General features: G+C 43.1%; 1 protein-coding gene across 1 annotated transcript; it reads right to left on the bottom strand.

Annotated features, from left to right (window-relative positions):
• Positions 1-261: 261 nt before the first annotated feature.
• MSL3 (MSL complex subunit 3) lies at positions 262-16,985 on the bottom strand. Its single transcript, XM_055338981.1, has 13 exons — positions 16,840-16,985; positions 15,473-15,555; positions 14,980-15,075; positions 14,421-14,521; positions 13,781-13,866; positions 12,994-13,116; positions 12,034-12,194; positions 11,093-11,251; positions 8,939-9,201; positions 8,163-8,272; positions 3,985-4,084; positions 3,455-3,539; positions 262-1,072 (listed from the first exon to the last, which is right to left on the bottom strand). The coding sequence occupies exons 1-13, from the start codon at positions 16,939-16,941 to the stop codon at positions 973-975; spliced, it is 1,569 nt and encodes a 522-aa protein (XP_055194956.1). The 5' UTR covers positions 16,942-16,985; the 3' UTR covers positions 262-972.
• Between the last annotated feature and the right edge of the window lie 3,437 nt (positions 16,986-20,422).

Genomic DNA, 20,422 nt, shown 5'->3' with positions numbered 1-20,422 from the left:
GACGAGCGTAAATGTCTTGGCTTCAGACCACTTCAGAGGGCAGCAGCAAGATAGCAAAAAAACTGCACCGACTCCCACTAGCCACCTCTGGTCAAGCCACCAAGTGGGGCAAAATGAAAGAGGGATAGAAAACAAAAGGCCTTAGCAAAAAAAAAAGGCATAAAAGTTAAAACGAAATAAAACAAAAAAAAAGTTATGAGTCAACAGATATTCTCACTGTTCCTCTGCAACAAAGAAACAGGACAAGGCCAGAGTGAAAACTCCTGGTTCTTTGCAACAAGATGGGCAATACTTTATTTAGATCACCAAAAATAAGGTTTTACAGAAAGGGAAACATAACATTACACAACAAAGTATAGCTGTAAAATCTCAAACAAGAGAGGCAACACTTTATTTAGATTACCAAAAATAAGATTTTGGAGAAAAGGAACTGTAACAAGCAAATGTGTGACTGCAAATTTTCTTTTGCCATTATCAGTTCCCTCTAAAATCTGTTGGGACTACTTTGCGATTTCTAAGCAAAACTAAAATTTGTTGGACAGAGTTGCTGAGCCTCATCACAAGAACGAAAACAATTTGGAAAACAATTTTGCTTAATGCTAACAAATAACTAAAAAAATGTGGTTATTGCTAACGAATAACTCCAACAGCTACTGAAACAGCCTGACCTACACATATTCTCATTAACGCTTCACCGTGAACACAGCTGTTCTTTTCCTGCTGTCACAGATGACATGAACGGTGGCAAGGGTCACATGCTGGAGGCCGTTCAGGCACCTAGGAAGTAAACCTTAACAGAAATAACTACAGTATGTAAGCAACTCAAACAAATGGGCCCACCTCGGTCAGAGCCCCCAGGGTGGGTGTCATGTCAGCTCTGTAAAGAAGGTCCACCATCTCCCTAAATATTCACTGGGAACCCTAGAGCATAAAGCTAGACAGAGAAGTTGTTCTTCCAGAACCACCAAAACTTCAATAAATCGCCCTGGGGTTCTTGGTGCTGTAGTGCGCCTCACAGGCAGCGACATAGGCAGACTCTGGGAAGAAGTCGTCATGGTATTCAGCCAAAAACCTGGGAAAAAAAGAAAACAGCCCTGATGATCCTTACAGTGAGGACCGAACACAGCAAGCAGGATTTTAACTGGCAACCACTCTAACATTTCACTCTTTTTTGGTATTTGAAAGAAAAAAATGAATATAATCTTGAGTTCTATATACTGATCACTTGCTTTGCGCATTTATGGCTTCTACCATTTATTAATTACCATTTCATCAGGATCTTTTCACTATCAAGTGTACAAATAAAAATAGAACCTAAATTCCACTAGGTGGCAGGCTTCATTATACAAACACTTGGTGCAAAAATGGGCTCTGAAGACTATTGCATTTTTCTGTTATAAAAACAAACTAGAGGGATCCCTGGGTGGCGCAGCGGTTTGGCGCCTGCCTTTGGCCCAGGGCCCGATCCTGGAGACCCGGGATCGAGTCCCACGTCGGGCTCCCGGTGCATGGAGCCTGCTTCTCCCTCTGCCTGTGTCTCTGCCTCTCTCTCTCTCTCTGTGTGTGACTATCATAAATAAATAAAAAAAAAAATTAAAAAAAAAAAAAAAAAACAAACTAGAAAAAACTACAAACTCGGGGTTCCTGGGGGACCCAGTCGGTTAAGCATCTGCCTCCTTCTCAGGTCATGGATCGAGCCCCAAGTTGGGCTCCCAGCTCAGCAGGGAGCCTGCTTCTCCCTCGGCACTCTGCCACCACCCACCCACCCCCGCAAGCTCATGCTCTCTTTCAAATAAAAAAAATATTTTAAAAAATATTTTTTAAAATAAAAAACCCTATAAACTCAACAAATGTCACCTGAGAAATTTCCAATACTTTCTACAGGCTAAGCTAAACCCAAATTGAATAGTATAAATAGTAAAGAGTTTTTGGGTCCTAATTGGCCATTCCAAAAGGTGTTATAGTTTCAGCTTATAGTAGCAAAACTCGTAGCAAGGCTGACTCATGTAAGATGATGGATGTTACAATGAGGCCGGTCATTCAAAAGTTCAGTTATGCAGATGCTATCTTGTATCTGAAGTGTCAAAGACCTCACCACAGGGGGCTAAAATATTCTCACATGGGCCATATTAACCAGTAAGCTAATTAGTTTCATGGTTGTTCCCCCAGCCTCTTTCCACCTGTCCAAATTCCTAAAAATGTAAAGATAACCTAATACCTTCCTTTAGTAAAAACCGAGTAAAAGTTCATTCGAGAGCTAACTCTTTTTCTTCTTCCCATTGTGCCATTTTTAAGGTGCTTTTTGAGCCAATGATTCTCTAGTCAGTGTCTTTGGGTACATTTTCAAAACCAACTACTGTATTTGTAAACCTTTCCAAGTTAATCCTTAAAACTCAATTTTGTATTGGGCATACCTCAACATCAGCAGGCTCTCCTAATGCTAACTCACAGCTACTCTTCATATTTTATCGGCATTATCAGATTTTGGCCTACACAATCTTTATGCCAAATACAATTGTGCGTTTGAGGGGAGGTTGGAAAGGAAGAGTATATTTTTCATATGTGTTTCTAATAAGGAGTAATAAAGTCTAATTTCACTCATGGACACTTTACTCAAAATGTCTACATAAAAATAGCCCTTAAAAACTCCAAAAAACGATTTCCACACTGATAAATCCTACTTGATTAGCTCTTGCAGGTGGCAGCCTGACTCTAAGGAAAAGGTACCCCCCTAAAGAGAAGGAAAAGACAATATCGGGTAGATAAATGAGCTGAGTAAGGCAGGGTGATGAGCAGCCTTGAACACCAAGGAGAGGAAGTGGTCACTAGACACCTGGATGGGAGAGAGCTGGGCCACAAACACAAGTGAGTCTGGGGCCCGTAGCATGGTGCAAAGAATAGGGGGCAGAGCCTCAGGGCAAATGATCCTAAGATTTAATAACTGGCTCTGTCAGATGAAGGAAACAATACCTTTCTCTGAGTTTACAAACTGTCAGCGTGGACTACTGGTCATTTATCTTAACTCAAAACACAAAAATCCAACCTGTAAATGCTAATATTTAGGTTAGTTTATGTACATGCAACAAAGAAAAGTCTAATACTTAAGGCACTTCTAAATAAAAAATGTAAAACTAAATTATCAATCTCAATCACTTCTGTAAAAAAATTAATTTTTTTATTCACATGGTTACTCAACTGGATTCTTCTAGTGATGTAAAAATTTTTTTTACCTCTATACAAGAATATTCTTAACTCAGAAACCAGGTAAGTTACAGAATGAAAAAAAACAGCTAAAAAACCCCAATGTTACGATTACGGTTAGAACCAGTCATACTTAGCTAATACTGCTACTATTTAAAATACCACAGAGCTAGCTTCCACATCTGTTATGGAGAAGTTCAGAAAAGTCATACATAAGGCAGCAGAGATAAGTTTTCACAAAAAATTAAAATACCTAAGAAAGAGATCAAAGTGCTTCAGTAAAGCCTTCAGATTCTTCTCAGAAAAGGACATCTTTCCAAGGATTTCTGGAAGTTTCACTGCATTAAAAATAAAACCCAAGCCACTTATTATCAGCAGACTCTGGCAATGAGCAGGACATACTGAGGGTCCTTGCTTATCCTATTCAAACTGAAATTAACATCTCCATTATAACTAAAAACTCTTACTGAACACAGTATAGTGGTACAAACACAATTTTTATGAAACTTAAGATTCATTCAAGTTCCTTTTAAGAGGTCATTCTTCAATGATTTTTCTTAGACTCTCAAAATTACCACAAGATGTGCATAAACTGACAAGGGTGCTAACATCAAAGTGGAGGGGTGCCTGGCTGTCTCTGTCAGAAAATTGTAGCTCTTGATCTCAGGGTTCTAAGTCTGAGTCCCACACTGGGTGTAGAGAGTACTAAAAAAATAAAATAAAAAAAAACCAAAGTAGGGGGAGAAAAAAAGGAAGAAGAAAGCAGGGACCAGGATTTCTTACCGAACAATCGTAGCAAGTGTTGTGCCCCATAAATGTAAGAAGGTGGAGGTGGCTGGTCACCCGGGGGATAACTGTCGGGTACGAGTTTCCAGGAAAGGACCTGAGAAAAGCATGAATTGAATTTGTTATTATATCTTAACACTGTTACTGAGATATTTCAAAATTTGGAATCCCAGCAGAAATACACATGCTTTGAGGTTCTTGGTCTCAAATCGAGTGTCACATTCTCACTGTCCAGCTTCCTGTCCTTCTGTCAACTCAGGAGTTGTTTCACAGCTGGACCATAAAATAGGAGTAAACAGTAACGACAAACCAATGTAGAATTTCCAAAGCCACCTCTCTAACTTTGCCATGATCTCGGTATATAGGAGTATAAGGCATTATGGTGAAGAGAACCAAGCTACAAAATAACTACTTGGAAAAAATACACAATGTCATGTATATAACTACTATGTAAGTACATAGAAAAACTACCAAGAAGTATATACCAAAATATTAAATGTCCATTTCTTATTGGTGGAATTATGATTTGGCTGGTTTGGGAGGATAAAGGTATGTTTTCCATATAGATTATATATTAACATATATCTTATTGTTTCTTGCTATGATTTTTTCCAAACATTTTTGCCTTTTAAATCGATCACATGAGGAGCCACCTTTCTTGGCAACGTGGAGACACTTCTAATCACATAAGTTTTAACAATAAACTGTATGTAGAGGAAAAAATATAGCTCTCCTTCAAAATAAACACAAGCTTATAAAAATAAAGTATGTGTGTAGGGGGAGGGGAGACTTAAAATTAGATTAAGGAAATATTTGATTTCCTAATTCTCAACAGCTATTACCTATAAATTAGCTGTAACTGTTCTGGTCATTTTGTCTCTTTTCATTTATTGGAAATCACGCTAAATATATTAGAGAATGAAATAGGAAAAAGTAACTCAAACATGTTTTGGGTAATATTACCATTGTTTTAAGATTCCCTAATTTCCTGATATATTTGATTCACTCTGGAAACTAATCTAAACCATTGAATCAAATGAAAATAGACTTTAACCCTAGTAACTGATTTCTTTTCCTTCTTTCTCAATTTTAGAACTGTGGGTAGATTTTGGACTTTTGTTAAAGTTGAAAGTTGTATTTAGAAGCCCTTTGATGAGCCTCCACAGAAACACTTCAGCAAATTATTGGACTGTTTTACTGAGTTGCTGCTTTGCCTTTTGGGATCTGTCAAGTTTAGTCTGGAAATAGTAAGGCCAAAGGAAATCTTCTACAAGACAAAGCAGAAGGATGCCAAAACCACCCCAGAAAGGGATGATGTCCTCAATTAAACAAAATGAAATCATAGAAGCTATTAAGTCTCACCACGGTTCTGTATGGCTCCATGCTGGAGGGCCAAGCTTCAGCCCTGGCCTCACCCACCCTACGCGTCTGTGGTGTAGATTCTTGGGGATAGGGATTTGGTTTCAACATCTTTATTCCATGCCCAGCACCTCAATCTGTGGTGTACACAACTGAAGCTTGGAAACTGTTTTGACAATGATATCTGAAGTTAATGTAGGGGAATCTGCAATCATTGGAACCATGAAACACAGATGTGTACAAAAGCAGGTCATTCGGATTTTTTTTTTTAAGATTTTATTTATTCATGAAAGATGCAGAGAGAGAGGCAGAGATACAGGCAGAGGGAGAAGCAGGCTCCCTCTGGGGAGCCCGATGTGAGACTCGATCTCAGGACTCCGGGATCACGACCTGAGCCAAAGGCAGATGCTCAACCACTGAGCCACCTAGGCACCCCCAAAGCAGGTCATTTGGCTAGTTAGCAGGCCAGTCTACCTCACTCACTCAACGCTGCATTTCAATGCAGTATATCACCTTCTATTTACCAAAGATAAATTTCATGGGGGAAAACAGGTTTCTAACACAGGGATTATCAACTGGGGTGTGCAGATAAGCACCTGTGAATCTCAATGAGAAATGTATGCATCCAGGCCCTACCCTGATGCAGTAAGTCAGTGAACAAAATTGGCAGCGTGTCTCAGGTGATTCAGATGCAGAGCTTTTACTAAAATACACTGAGGCAGAGGCGCTCATGAAGGTGGAATTCAGTAAGTTCTCATAAGTCACTGTTAAGAGTCTGTTGCATCCTCCAACCATTTACTAAAAACACTATTCTACTAGAGCTTGCAGCTGTATCCTATAACCACTAGATGGTGGGCTCGCACTGCTGACCTGGGTGGGAATGGTTTTGCCCAAATATTCACGTGCCTTTTAAAAGAAATAGGACTCCCCTAGTAGTACCCGCAGGGTCTTGTCTGAAAAACAGGGCATTAGGGACTGCTCCTGCTAGGAATTTCCTAACCTACCCTTTGTGTCATTATAAAACAAATTAAATTTTCTAGCTTTTCTATTACAGGTCAGCCAACTAAGACCTTCTGCCAAATACAGCCCAACCCCTTTGTGCTAAAAATGATTGTTATATTTTTAAATGGTTAAAAAAAGTCACATGAATAGGAGTGCCTGGGTGGCTCAGTCAGTTAAGCATCTGCCTTCAGCTCAGGTCATGATCCTGGAGTCCTGGGATCAAGCATCATGTCCGGTTCCCTGAGTCGGCCTCTCCCTCTGCTCCTTCTTTCTCTTTCTCTCGCCAATAAATAAATAAATAAATATAAATAAATAAATAAATAAATAAATAAAGTTAAAAAAATCCCATGAAAAATATTTCATTACGTGAAAATCATATGAAATTCAATTTACTAGTGCGCATGAATAAATTTTGGGAGCACACAGCCATACCCATTCATTTATGAGTGGTCTATACCTCTCTCACGCTACAGCAGAGCTGGATAATCTCAAAAAGAGACTATATGGTACACAACTCTGAAAATATTTACAATCTGCCCCTTTACAGAAAAAGTTTTCCAACCCTCATCATTAAATGTTGTCTCTCCCTCATATAGCCATCTCCCCTATGCACAGAAACAAGGAAATCCTACCTCTTAGGTGAGATTCACATAATATCCCAGCAGACTAAGTCATCTCCTGAACCTCAAAACACTCACTACCTACACATCAGTTAACTTGTCTTAAAAATAGAATTTTCAGTTTTACTAAGGATTGTATTTATTTGGTTGAGAGAGAGAGAACGAGAGTGAACGAGCACACAAGCAAGGGGAGTGGCAGAGGGAGAGGAAGAAGCAGATTTCCCGCAGAGCAGGGACCCACCCCCAACCCCAGATGTGGGGCTCCATCCCAAGGACCCTGGGATCATGACCTGAGTCAAACGCAGACACCCAACCAAGCCACCCAGGTGCCCCCAAAACAGAATTTTTATTTATTTTTATTTTTTATTTTTAAAGATTTTATTTATTCATGAGAGACACAGAACGGCAAAGACACAGGCAGAGGGAGAAGCCGGCTCGCCATGGGGAGCCCAATGTGGGACTCAATCCCAGGACTCCAGGATCATGCCCTGAGCCGAAGGTAGACGCTCAACCACTGAGCCACCCAGGCATCTCAAAACAGAATTTTTAAATGAAAAGTTTCCCCACTTATTAAATGGAGACCTGGTGGCAAAGTTGTCCTAGAAAATCTGAGGTGATTTAGGTCAAGTGCCTGGCACAATGCTGACATGCTGTATGCCCTCAAAGGGATGGGTTACAACTATTACCATTAACAAGGAATTTTATTTTTTTTAATGGTTGAAAAAAACACCAAAAGAAAAACCATATTTCATATCATGAAAGTTATCTGATACTCAAATTTCAGTGTCCATAAAGTTTTATTGGAACACAGCATGTCCATTCATTTGCCTAGTGCCTAAGGATGCTTTTGGAATTGAGTAGTCTTGAAGGAGACTATGTGGCCCACAAAGCCTACGTTATTTATTCTCTGGACCTCTGCAGAACAAGTGTGCTGACCGCTGTTCCATAAAATGGAAACACTCATATATTTCAATACTTGTGCTCACTTTTAAAATGACCATAAGCACAAGGCTGGAATCCTAATGATTTTCTCATTTTAGAAACCAAAACCAGTATTAAACATCATCACATGAAACATTTTGTTAATATCCACAGCAAGAGCAACATAGTGTTTCTAAGCAAACCTGATTTCTGCCCACAGGACTTAAGCAACCATAGAAGGAAGGACTCAGCAACACCAATGCTTTACCTCACCTCGTTTATTTCATTAGTTCTTCTGCCTTCGAAGCCAGCAAACACTGCACTCCCTTCCTTGCTAGGGGTCAGAGGAACAGGCGAGGATGATCTGCTATGCACAGGTGTCTCTTCAAAAGGAAAAGATGGTAATTATTCCCTTGTAAATCACATAGCAACTGACTTAAAGATGGCTAGAAGACAGTTACAAATAGCAGAAAAGTTATTAATCTTTAACAATAAGGCTTCTTATCCTAAAAGACAGTATCTGGATTATTTGGATAACAAAAAGGAAATAAGTACTGATACATGTTACAACATGATGAACCTTGAAAACCTTATGCTACGTGAAAGAGGCCACAGGCAAAAGACCACTTACTGTGTAGTTCTACTGATAGGAACTGATGCCTAGAGGAGACAAATCCATAGGGACAAGAAGTAACAAGTGGTTGCCAAGCAAAGTGACAGGTTAGGGCTGGGGGACGGAATGGGACGCTCCTGCTACTGGACCCATGACACAGAACTAAACCAGCAGGTGCGAAGCATCCAACTGCAGAGCTGAAGGTGTGGTTACTGCTCTGTCTCCAGGCCACATGGAAAATGCTTGTGAGCCTCGGTTGGAGCCAAACTCCTAAGTGGATTTCACAAGCTCACTGGGTGAATCTGAGTATAACCATGCACTTGTCCCCAGTCCTGTCCTGGCCCCTTTTGTCAGCTGGATTCCTTTCAGGAAAGCGTTGGCTGGCACAGGCCAAGCACAGAGTGAATGGCTTTCTCGCACCTGAAAATGGACCTACTCTTTTCCAGGTGCAGGAAAAGCTTTGGCATGCTGGCGGACGTGTCCTGCTGCCGGCGCTTGGGCTGAGGCGAGGCACTGCTCTCTGACAGCCTGTCACAGTTGGCAGAGTGGCGTGTGGACCGCCTCAGAGACTGCAAGGCTTCTGGTTCAGCTTTGCGCCTTTTGGGGGTGGCTGGTTCACCTGTGGTGGGCTGACTCTCCGTGGACTGTGGTGTGGATGGATTCAACAAAGGTGGGCTTGGAGAGAGCTCCTCCTGGTTCCTACAGAAGAGAAGACAGCAGTACAGACACCTGGCCCACAGAACTTCTGCAAAACCTGGAGCAGTTCTTTAAATGTCCTCCTTCAGACAGAACAGAAAATCCTCTTGACTCCAGGTTATAAACTTTTACTTTCAAACGTGTCAAAACAATGTTCTCTTAAGGAGTAGCCAGACATACTCAATCATTTAAATCCTCTTGATAACTCTGCAAGGCATGTTGGCATTAAAGACTGCGATACCCCTTTTGTATTTATTTTATAGCAATGGTTCTCAATTGGTAGTCACTTTGCTCTGCCAGGGGACAGTGGCACTATCTGGAGACAGTGCTGTTTTGGTTGTCACAACTGGCAAAGTACTACTGGCATCTAGTGCATAGAGGCCAGGGCTGCTGCTCAACAACCTACAATGCACAGGACAGCCCCACCACAAAGAATGATCTCGTTCAAAACACCAATAGGGCCAAGGTTGGGAAACTCTGGTCAGGAGAATAAGACTACAGTAGCTACACATGGGGTGAGTAGCATAGCATGACATTTAGAATTGTGCAATGCTGAGCTGTGCATCTGAAAGTAATGGAACACTTTATCAACTATACTTCGGTATATATTTTTTTAATACAGAGAGTAAGGATACTATGTGTTATCTCACCACATTGTAACTACTCACAAGACTAGAAAGAAAAGCCACAATCATCTAGCCAGCTTTGTGGAACAAACAGTCCACTCTGGAGGTTGACAACGTTGAGGTTTGGAGTAGGGCATGAGGATATCAACAAAGGTCCCCAGTGAGTTGCACAGGCCACTCACATAGGGTAAAACCAATGGGACAGTCTGGCGGGCTGAAAAGAGATGATCATGAGGCAGACAGAGAACCAGGAGCAAGGAGCTAGGAAGGGAGATGGGGATGGAGGGGCAAGACGGCCAAAGCATGGCATGTAGCAAGCAGGAAGTTGTTAATATCCTCTCTCGGGGAGCAGAGTTAGCAGCAGCAGTGGCAGACAAAGGCAGATCGTAAAGTAGGCAAGAGCAGATGAAGAAGTGGAAATCATGATAACAGGCCACTCTCACAGGAAAAGATACAGGAAGACAGGGAAGTAGCACATACAGGTGAAGGTATGGACTTCAGGTTGGATTTCTGCCCCTCATGCCTCAGCTAAACAATAGAGATTTGGGCATGCTTGGTGACTGAGGAAAAGAAACTAGTGACAAAGCAGAGCAAGAAAGGAACTAACCTTTGGTTGAAGGCAAAAGGTGGCCAGCCCTTCATGAACTTTCTAATTTAATAACTACCCAAGGAGGGGCAGCCCCGGTGGCGCAGCGGTTTAGCGCTGCCTGCAGCCCAGGGCGTGATCCTGGAGACCCTGGATCGAGTCCCACATCAGGCTCTCTGTATGATGCCTGCTTCTCCCTCTGCCTGTGTCTCTGCCTCTCTCTCTGTCTCTATGAATAAATAAATAAAATCTTAAAAAAAAGATTTATTCTTAAAAAAAAATAACTACCCAAGGAGGCAGATGCTCTTTCCATTGTACAGAGGCAAAAGAAAGAGGCTCACAAGGCATCTCCGTGAGTCACACAACCAGTAAGTGAAGGAGCTACCTTCAAATCCACACCTTTTGCCCTCTTCTCAGCCTGTGCCTTCTTCACATTTGTCTTTGGAAAGACAGGTTAGCTCCTCAAAATCCAACCAAATTCTCACACTGGAATCTTCACTTGGTAAAATCTTTCAGAGCCATGTGAAAGTGAATGACTTAGCTTACCCAGGAAAAAACTCCACTTTTCAATCTCTTCCTCCAAATCTGTTGGTCCCATAGCATTAAATGGAAACCTTCAAAGACAGAGTCAACTATTTGATTGCTGATATCTGACAGTTAAACTGCAGGCAGTCTAACTTACCTGTTAGTGTTTGTGGCACTTTCCTTAATGGGAAGAAAAAACTTGGATGAGGTGACCTTTTTATATTGAACTTGTTCATATGGATACAGTAAAACCAGTGGGAGCGTGTAATCAAAGGTTATTCTTAATCCATCCACCATCTCTTTACAAAGGTCAACGCTAGGAGAATAAAAGATTAGAGATGCAATAAATGCTTTCCAAAATGTCATAATGAAGTTGCACATTTTCAATAAGGCAGAGTTTTAAACACTATACCTTGCATCTACACATAAAGAATACAAGGAGTTTGTAGATGCTGGCAACAAAAAATTAAATGGAAACATTGATCTATAATATAAAGTGAAAAAAGTACACTAGTAATTTTAATTTACCACGCTGAACACAAATGAAAACATTCAGTGCCACACGAGGAGCCCAAGCAGCCTTTGCTGAAGATGGACAGATCCCAATTACTGGGAGCCAAAGGAGTCAGATCTGATGAACTACTCCCAATATTTGTTTTGAATCAAACAATCTACCTGTCTGACTCCAATCCAGCTGGGTCACATGCACAAGAAAGGCTATTAACACAATTATCCTGATTGAATAAAAACCTGTTTGTAAGCAAGCTTTGATAAAATTGGATTTGCCCATTCTGGTGCTTCTCAAGTACAAAGTTACCTCCCTATACTGTATCACTGAAAAAAACTGGTCTTGGTGTTTAGGCAGTGCATACACTTAATATATCCAGACCAGGTACCTAAATAGGTATTGAGCACTTTGAAAAAGGGACAATATTTTGATATTAAATTTGTTATTAAATGAATTATTTATAAGTTGAGTAATACATTAAATGAATTCCATAGTACAGCAACAAGTGTGTCATCTATTCTAAATGGAAGTCATTCCTCTAATACACAAAGAGCCACTGAGACATCAATCCCTCCCACCCACCAACTCACTTCTTTTCTGCTGGGATATAATGCACATTCATATTGGCATGTGGCATAGCATGATGGTGACGAGGCCTTTCATTGGCTGAAAAGGCTGCATTGATAGCAAAATGCTTCACGTAGGACTCCAAAATAGTTATGATGTTGGTCTGGCATGGAAGTTTCACTAACTGTTAATAAAAATACAGACATTGCATGCATGCATTTCATTGTATAGACCATATAGTCCAAAGAACAGTGCTCTTAGCTACATAAATTTTTCAACTCTGAAGCCAATTCTGTTTGAAGAGAATCTTTTAAATAAATATGCTTTGAAGCTCTTTGATTGCTTTTACTAATCCTATCCCCATGAAGATCACAGTATAATAAATTTTAAAAATAAATATAAGCAGTGAGTCACATCTTAATGATCAAGTACAGCCACCTGGGGAGACCATGTCCACAATCAGCCTCCATGACAGATCAATTACATCCTAATCTCTATTTTAAAATATTTATTTATTTATTTATTTGAAAGAGAGAGAGGGAGAGAGAGTGAGTGAACATGTGGGTAGGAGCAGAAGAGGGAGAGGGAGAATCTTAAGCAGACTCCTCACTGAGCGCCGAGCCTGAAACGGGGCTGGATATCATGACCTGAGCTGAAACTCAAGTGTTGGGACACTTAACAGACTGAGTCACCCAGGTGCCCTGTGTCTTAACCTCTCGAATGAAGCCCAGGCATAAGGAGTTTGATAAAGTGCCCCAGAGGATTCTAATGGACCGCCAAGGTTGGGAAAGACTATGCATGCCTTCATTCAGTCAGTGGCAGAGCATTATTGTCAGAGAACTCTAGAACCTGAACTCAGTACAAAACTTAAGATATGAATTTCATTCTTACAAGGCTCTCAATTGTTTGAGTCTGTGACTGTAAAATGTAGCTAAATGAAAGCTCTATTACAAATCTATGTCTTATGTATTCTCTCTGCATACCCGTTTCCTCCTGTTGATATAGTAACAATCATCCTCAAGCTTCTTTTTCAGAACTTCAGGGATTTCTATAGTTATTGTTCTTTCTTCCATTTCCCTTTTTGTGTGCAGCTCAGGTTCTTCCTTCTGCAACATCACAATTTCATTTTTAACTACTTGTAACGGTAGAAAGGTCAATATCCAAAGGATACAGACTAACACATGAGAGCCTACTATGAGACAAACCCAGTTAATCCTCAACAGTGAGGTCACATGTCCCACAGAAAAGTGCATTAAAGGCCAAAAGGTAACAAATTTTAGGGCACCAACCGTGTTGCAAATGCTAATTTTGTTTCTCCTCCTTTTAAGTCTACAAATGAGATTTATATTAACTTTGAAGGCAGGCAGAAGATGCCAGACTCTGATATACAAGATTTAAAAACCAATCACCATTATAAAAATAAAGCTCATGACATCAGTGGAAAGAAGGAGAGAACTAGGATTTGTGAAAGTACTTTATGGGTAATAAGAGCCACCAAGACGTTAATATGAGAACTATATAAATCAGGGTTATTTTATTTTTTTATTTTTTATTTTTTTGGGTTATTTTCCTTTATTTTTTTAATTTTTTTATTTTTATTTATTTTTATTTATTTTTTTGTTATTTTCCTTTAAAGATCAAGTGCAACTTTACAATATATGGTCAAAAAATGCATTTTTACAAAATGATCTGCAACTGGAGAATTTCATCACATAATTTTACCACTAAATATATGCCAAAAACAGTGTTTTTACAATAGAAACTTTATACCACTTCCGGCTTTTCTTCAATATCACTTTCTTCACTTATTTCTTCATCCTTTTCTTCACTACTGTCATCAGAGGAACTGCTTATTGCTAGGGAAAACAAAAACTATCAGGTAAACCAGCATCATATACCTTCCTGATGTTTACAATTATAATTCTTTAAGGTAGAGCATGTGTCCTACTACTGGCAACAACTGTGGTCCTGCATATATTTTAAATGCTGAACACAAATACTGTACCTTTCAGAATAGCAATTTATTTTGAGAATTGTAACATCAATTTCAATGAAGGCAAAACCCACACAAGTTAATGATCTGAAAGCATTTAGTCACCTAGGATTCTATGGTTCTCTGTTGCCTTCATAACTGGGGCCAAGGCTTGGGAAGTGCCAAGAAGAAAACATGAGGAGTTAGTACAAATAAAGACACTGGCTGAAAAGGCAGCGGTCATGAGCAAGACTGCTGAGGTATTACAGTTGGCCTGATTGATACTTTGTCAAAAACAAAAGTTGCAAATGTTACATGTAACATTTTTGGTTTTTTTTCCCTGTCTGTAATTGCAATGAATCCTCCCCCTCAATCTTGTGGTGTAAAAGGATTAGGTGAAAGTTGTTTTAGCCAGAGAAAATGAAGTCAAGCACTCACAGTTTTCATCATTTTCATCTTTTTCTTCAACAGGGAGGCTTTTTAAGACAGAGTCTACTCCAGGCAACCTGCAGCGCTTCTTCTTTCTTCCTGTGCTTCTCCTGAAAGAAAATATGCACAACTAAAATAAATTTTGATGCTGACTGATCAGGATCTTGAAGTACAAACGACATACAACAACAGTGATGTCTAAGAACCTAAAAATCATTAAATCCTAGAACATAAATGTTAGTTGCCACGTAAGAAGATTATACAGTAACTGCTCTAAAAATACAGCATTTAGAAAACAATTCTTCACTAACGCACTTTAAATATATAAAGTTAACAAGCCATGTTTGTCATATTTTTACTTTTATATTTTAAAAACTGTAAACAATGAGAAGACATTTTTTTCTCAACTTGGGAGGTTTTTATTTTTGTTTTTATTTTTTTATAAATTTATTTTTTATTGGTGTTCAATTTGCCAACATATAGAATAACACCCAGTGCTCATTCCGTCAAGTGCCCACAAGAGAGAAGACATTGAATAACATTCGTGTCATGATTTTTGTGTTCTTACAGGCGAGCTACAGCTTTTCTTGCCAATTTACGCTGTAATCTCCGATTTTCATCGGTGTCACGAAGGACATGATCTTCAGCTGCCCATCTATCCCAGCTAATCAAACAAAAAAGGGAAAAGGATGTAAGTAAAATTCAGTATTTTCATTTGATATGAAACAAACACTAAAAGCACCTCACAGAAACAGAAATGTCCCAGAAGTACTTATGTTTTAGAAAACTATGTAAACATCTTAAAATCACAAAAAGCAGATAAGGTAAAAAGGAACTCATGCAGACACAGAAACAACCAGGGTTTCCAGACTTACTCATAGAGAATTCAAATATAATTGAATTAAAAGTGATCATTCTTCAGAATAGGCAAGGTTTGATAAAAGAGCAGAAAACAGGAAGTGAAGCTTTTTCTACAAGTGCTTCTAAAACTTAAATAACTTTGCAATGTTCCTGTGCTGAAAGATGATCAATTTTCAATCCCGTGTAACAAGTACACTCACCTTCTGTTCCAACCATTAAAATGGATCAGATATTCTGGGATCTTTCTGCCTTTTTCGTCTTTCCCAACAATAACATCGACAATCTGAAAGCAGGAAATATTGTCCACAAATGACAGATCATACAGAAATATTGGAAGCTAGATCAGAAAAAGTAGATCATAGATCTCTTCTTAAAGAAAAGAAAGCATTCTCTCCTTTTTTAGACTGAAAGCTGGGTTGAAACATTTTTCCTTTCAATTCCATTTTTTTTCCTGAGTGGATGCCTCAAAATAGGAAACATCCCTCCAACTGCCTCGCGATTGGTCTCTGATACAGAGACTGAGTTCAGCTTCCGAAGCCATTGGCCGACCGATTTGTCACTAACGAAGAGAGTCCAGGCCGGACCAGAGAGCTGCAGCCCTGAGACCTCTGGGAGTTGTAGTCGCCCTCGCTCAACCGCGTCCGGGCCAGGACGGCTGGCGGATCACGCCACCCCTCCCAGTGGGGTCCCTTGAGGGAACATCTGGGGCAAACGATGGGGCGTGCCACCCCCAGGGAGGGTCGAGGCGGGGAAGGAGGTGGGTCAGCAAACCGCCACAGGCTGCGGGAGCGGAGCCCAAAAACTTGCAAACCCCAGACGCTCTGGGGTCCCCCTGAGGACAGAGTCGCCCAGAAGCATCTGGGGCCCCGGGGGTTCTATTCGTCATCCAGACCCCAGGAGCTATATTTTCGACTCAGTTACCCTCTACGTCCTGTCAGTCCCCGAAACTTGGATGGGCAACGGGCGCGACCCAGGGTCTGAAGACCTAAACGCTCCAAGGCCGCAGGGCCGAAAGCGCCGGCTCAACACTGCCCCCGGGTGGAAGGTCGCGGCCTCCGGGCGGCCTGGGCCCGGGGGCGATTGGTGCCGCAGAGCAGTGGCGTGGCCAGTCGACGGCTAGAACTCGGGCGCTGCCGCTGAGGAGCTGGCCGCGGCACTCGGGGCGTCGCCTGGCAGCCCCCGCAGCGGCGGGCCGCGCACCACGGTCACAGACCTAGCACGAACCGGCAAGCGACCTCCAAGAGCGCAGCCCTCACTGGCGTCGCCCCCGCCAGGAGACGTCGCGGCCGCAGCCCCGCCACACTGCCCGCGCCGAGTTTCCGACGGCGCGTGCGTGGCCCCGAAACCGGCGGAAACGGAAGCGCCCGCGCCCCGACTCCCCCGCGCGGCGTCCCGCGAGCGCCCCCTGCTGCACGCACGGCGCGGCGCGAGCCGAGGAGCCACCGGCATGGAGCGCCGGGCCCCGCCACTTCCCTGCTCCACGCCGCCGTCCGCACCCGCATCCGCAATCGCCGCCCGTCCCGGGGCCCCCCGCCCGCGCCGCCTCCCTGTCCCTCCGCGGCGGCACCTTGGCATCGTACAGCACTCGCGCCTTGGTGGGGTCAGGCTCGAAGCACAGCACTTTCTCCCCTGAGTGGAATTTAAATTTCATGCCCTCGCTCGCGCTCATTTGCTCATCGTGGCGGAGGGCGAGGCTCCGGGGCGGGCGGAGCGCGCGCGGTGGGGGAGGGGGGTGGGGGCGGGGAGGTGGCGCGCAGTGGCGGGGGTGGGGGGAGGGATCGGGGAATGGCGGAGGCAGTGGCCGCCCCGCCCTCAGTCCCGCCTCGGCCCGCCCCGCGGAGTGGCCGGACCTCGGAGCCGCCGGGCGCGCGCGCCCGCCGCGCGCGTCTCCGCGAGTCCCCCGGGGCTCGGCCAAGGCCGCGGGCCGGGAAGGCGACCAGTGGCCGCGGACTTCCTGCAGAAGGGCCCCTCCCGCGCCTGGGAAAGGTGCTGGCGCTGGCCGGCTCGGCGCTGGGAGGCCCCGGAGAGCGCCTGTCTGCGGTGGCACCGGCGGCGGGGAGGCCTGCGGCCGCCGCCCTCCAGCTGCCACTGGCCGCGCCGCCTAGGCCGTCTTAGCACAGCTGCGCCAGGAGGACGTCGGGCTGGAGTCGGGTCTAGATGGCCGAAGGGTGGTGGGGAAATGAGGAAGACCCTGGGCACACCTGGGCTGGCACGGGCAGGGGGCAGGCCGGGAGCCCTCCAGTGACTGCGGGTGAGCCCTGGGAGTGAGGCTGATAGATCCTTAACCAGCCGTTAACCAGGTCGTTAACGTGTTAAGTCTCGGCTTCCAGTATATGGTGCTTCAGCCCCCAGCACTCAAGAGTTGCTCCCTCAAGCTCTGCTGCGATGCACTGAAAACTCCCCTAAGGGGGAAAGTGCTGTGAGACTGGTCCTAGGACGTACCTGCGCCTTCCAGGGGCTCAGGAGATTTTATGGACAAATGGCAACTGCTGGGAGACTCTTGAAGAACAAACCTCCGAGACAGGAAAGAGGGTGCTGATTTTTTTTTTTTTTGTGCTTTGTTTTGAGGAATACAAAGTATTGCAATAGTGGTAGTGACTGGATTAACATTGGCCTAGAAACCAGCTTTTGAGGCTTTGATGTCATGAACTGCCAGTTCTCCACACTCTGGGCTCTTTTCTTGCCTCTGGAAATTAGAACTTGCCCTCCCCTTCATTGGGTTTCTTGGTATGCATCCTTCACGTTTCAGCTTGGACAGTGCCAAGAGAAAAACCCTCAGACTTCCCTAAATGAATCACATGCCCCTCTCATATTCCTTCCCAGCCTTCTACTTACCTGTTTCTGGCATTTACTGTACACTGCAGAAGGGGCTGTTCATTTGCAAAATGCTCTCTATAAGATGCTCAGTTCCTTGAAATTGGGAGGGCAGAGCTGCGGGGAGTCTCATCTAGTTCATCACTGCATATTCCTGGCACACAACAAATGTTTCGTGAGTGGATGAACAGATTACAGATTTAAGAACTAGAATCCCCAAAACTCCATGACCAATTGGATATGATGGGGGAGAGTGAAGGAGAAATCTTGACAGATGTCCAGGTTTTCTGGCATAATGAGTTGGGTGAGCGCTAGATCCATTGGCCAGAATAAGGGTCATGAGAGAGACAGGTTGGGGGAAGATGAACAGATAGTGAGCTTTGTCTATAATAATAATACAGTGGTGAAGCCAGATCTGGAGCTGAGATCCTTCACGTTGTGGTTTATCAGGAATGAGCTCTTGATGGTGATGTTCCCCATAAATAGCAGAAGGAGCTCTAGGGCACAAGAAATTACCTGTCCTGGCTAAACCACAACTGAGTATTAGCATTCTTATTTTTCTTGTTGGAGAACGGAGATTTCCTCTCCAGACTCTGACCTTGCAAGGCAAGACTTCAGATGCTTTCTTTTATTTCTCCCCATTTCCGCCCCCCCCCCCCGTGTCCCTGAGCATCACCTTTTCCCCTGTTCCCCCTAAACCATCCTAGAATGCAAAAGCCTTCAGTGATAGCACCCCTTGCAGGCCTCCTCTGGATTACGAACCACTAGAGAGTTCTCCACCTTTAATGTAGATGGAGCCAAGGTAGAGAACATGGCAGGCTCTGTGATTCAGTGCTACACTTGTCACTTCTAGTTTGTGACCTTAGACAAGTGATTAATCTGTGCTGCAGTTTCCTTACATTTAACAGTGGCTCCTACCTCACTGGGTTGTTTGAGGAATAAATCTACTCAGCGTACATGAATTTGTGTAGTGCCTGCCATATAATAACCGTTGGGTAAATGCTTGCCATTAATATTAGGCATTTTTTGGCCATTTCTCCTTGACCTCATTTATTCAACAAATACATTTTTAAAAGTCATCTCTATGCCCAGCATGGGGACTTGAACTTACAACCCTGAGATCAAGAGTCACATGCTCTACCTGCTGAGCCAGCCAGGCACCCCATCTAACAAATACTTATTGAGCTTCCAGTGTACTGGATGCTACATACAAAGTAGAAGACAGATACTACTCCTGGCCATAAGACACATTCAGAAAGGACACAGCAGTAGGCAAGGGAGTGTAAGCAACATGCCTGCTCCCTGATGGAGCAGTTCTCGTGAGAGAAGACACAGGTGCTTACATCTCCCTAAGAGGAGGGAGAGTGTCAGGGCTCCAGAGAAGAAGTCTCTCTTGTTAAATAATAAACTGAAGCATGTTGCGAATATTTAAGAATCTGAGCAAAAATCTATTGGAATCAGGTAGCACCAAACTGGAAGCACTTAGGAGTACTTCTGTGCCAGGAGCTCAGAGATGTTTACAGAGAAAAAGGCAGAAATAAGGAAGTTCCTGATTGGCTATTGTGTAAAGAACAGTTGGCTGTTTGTGGTTGGTTACCCTTAGTGTTTTATTTCATAGCCTCGAAACCATCTTAGCAAGAAAAGTCTAGATACTTTCTTGTGTAGCTATGGCCTCAGCAGTAGATTCAGCAATAGTTGCCCGAGTTAAGGAGCATTCTTGTGCATTAACAGAAGAGGCAAGTAGCAGAAAGGCAAGAGGAATAAAGGTTCATAGTGGAGATGAAGATCTTAGTCCATGATCTTGGGGGAGCTGGCCACCTCAAGAGGCCATCTGCTTCTGAGGAGGAACCTCCCTAGTCAACGTTAACTTTCTATCTCCAGCTGGTGTGCAGTTAGTTCCAAGAGTCTGGAGGAGCCCTTTTTAATTGTGAGAAGTGGACGCAAGTTCAAGTCCCTGAAGTTTGGCTGTGGTCTTGGCAGCGAGAAGGACTGCGTCTGGTTTCTACCGAGGAGGTTCAAGGGCAGCCTTTGTTCTTAGTGATTCCAAATCAGAAGGGTGGGAGAAAATTGGAAATGTTAGTCTGGAGAGTTGTAGCCAGACGTTTGAGGAAACTAGGGGAATCCAACATCTAGTTCAGGTTACAGATACACAGTAGTTTCCTTTTTTTTTTTTTTGTATCCATTTTTTATTTACATTGTAGTTAGCTAACATATGTATATATATGTTACTTATATGTAACACTGATTTCAGGAGTATAGGGTAGTTTCCTTTCACCCTTATTATTTCCAAGTGTTTTTTTTAAAGTGTTATTTATTTAAGGAATCTCTGCACCCCA

This window comes from Nyctereutes procyonoides, unplaced genomic scaffold, assembly GCF_905146905.1.
Source record: "Nyctereutes procyonoides isolate TBG_1078 unplaced genomic scaffold, NYPRO_anot_genome, whole genome shotgun sequence".
NCBI lineage: Eukaryota > Metazoa > Chordata > Mammalia > Carnivora > Canidae > Nyctereutes > Nyctereutes procyonoides.
Note: the sequence above shows the minus strand (reverse complement) of the source record. Positions and strands in the feature narration are given on the sequence as shown.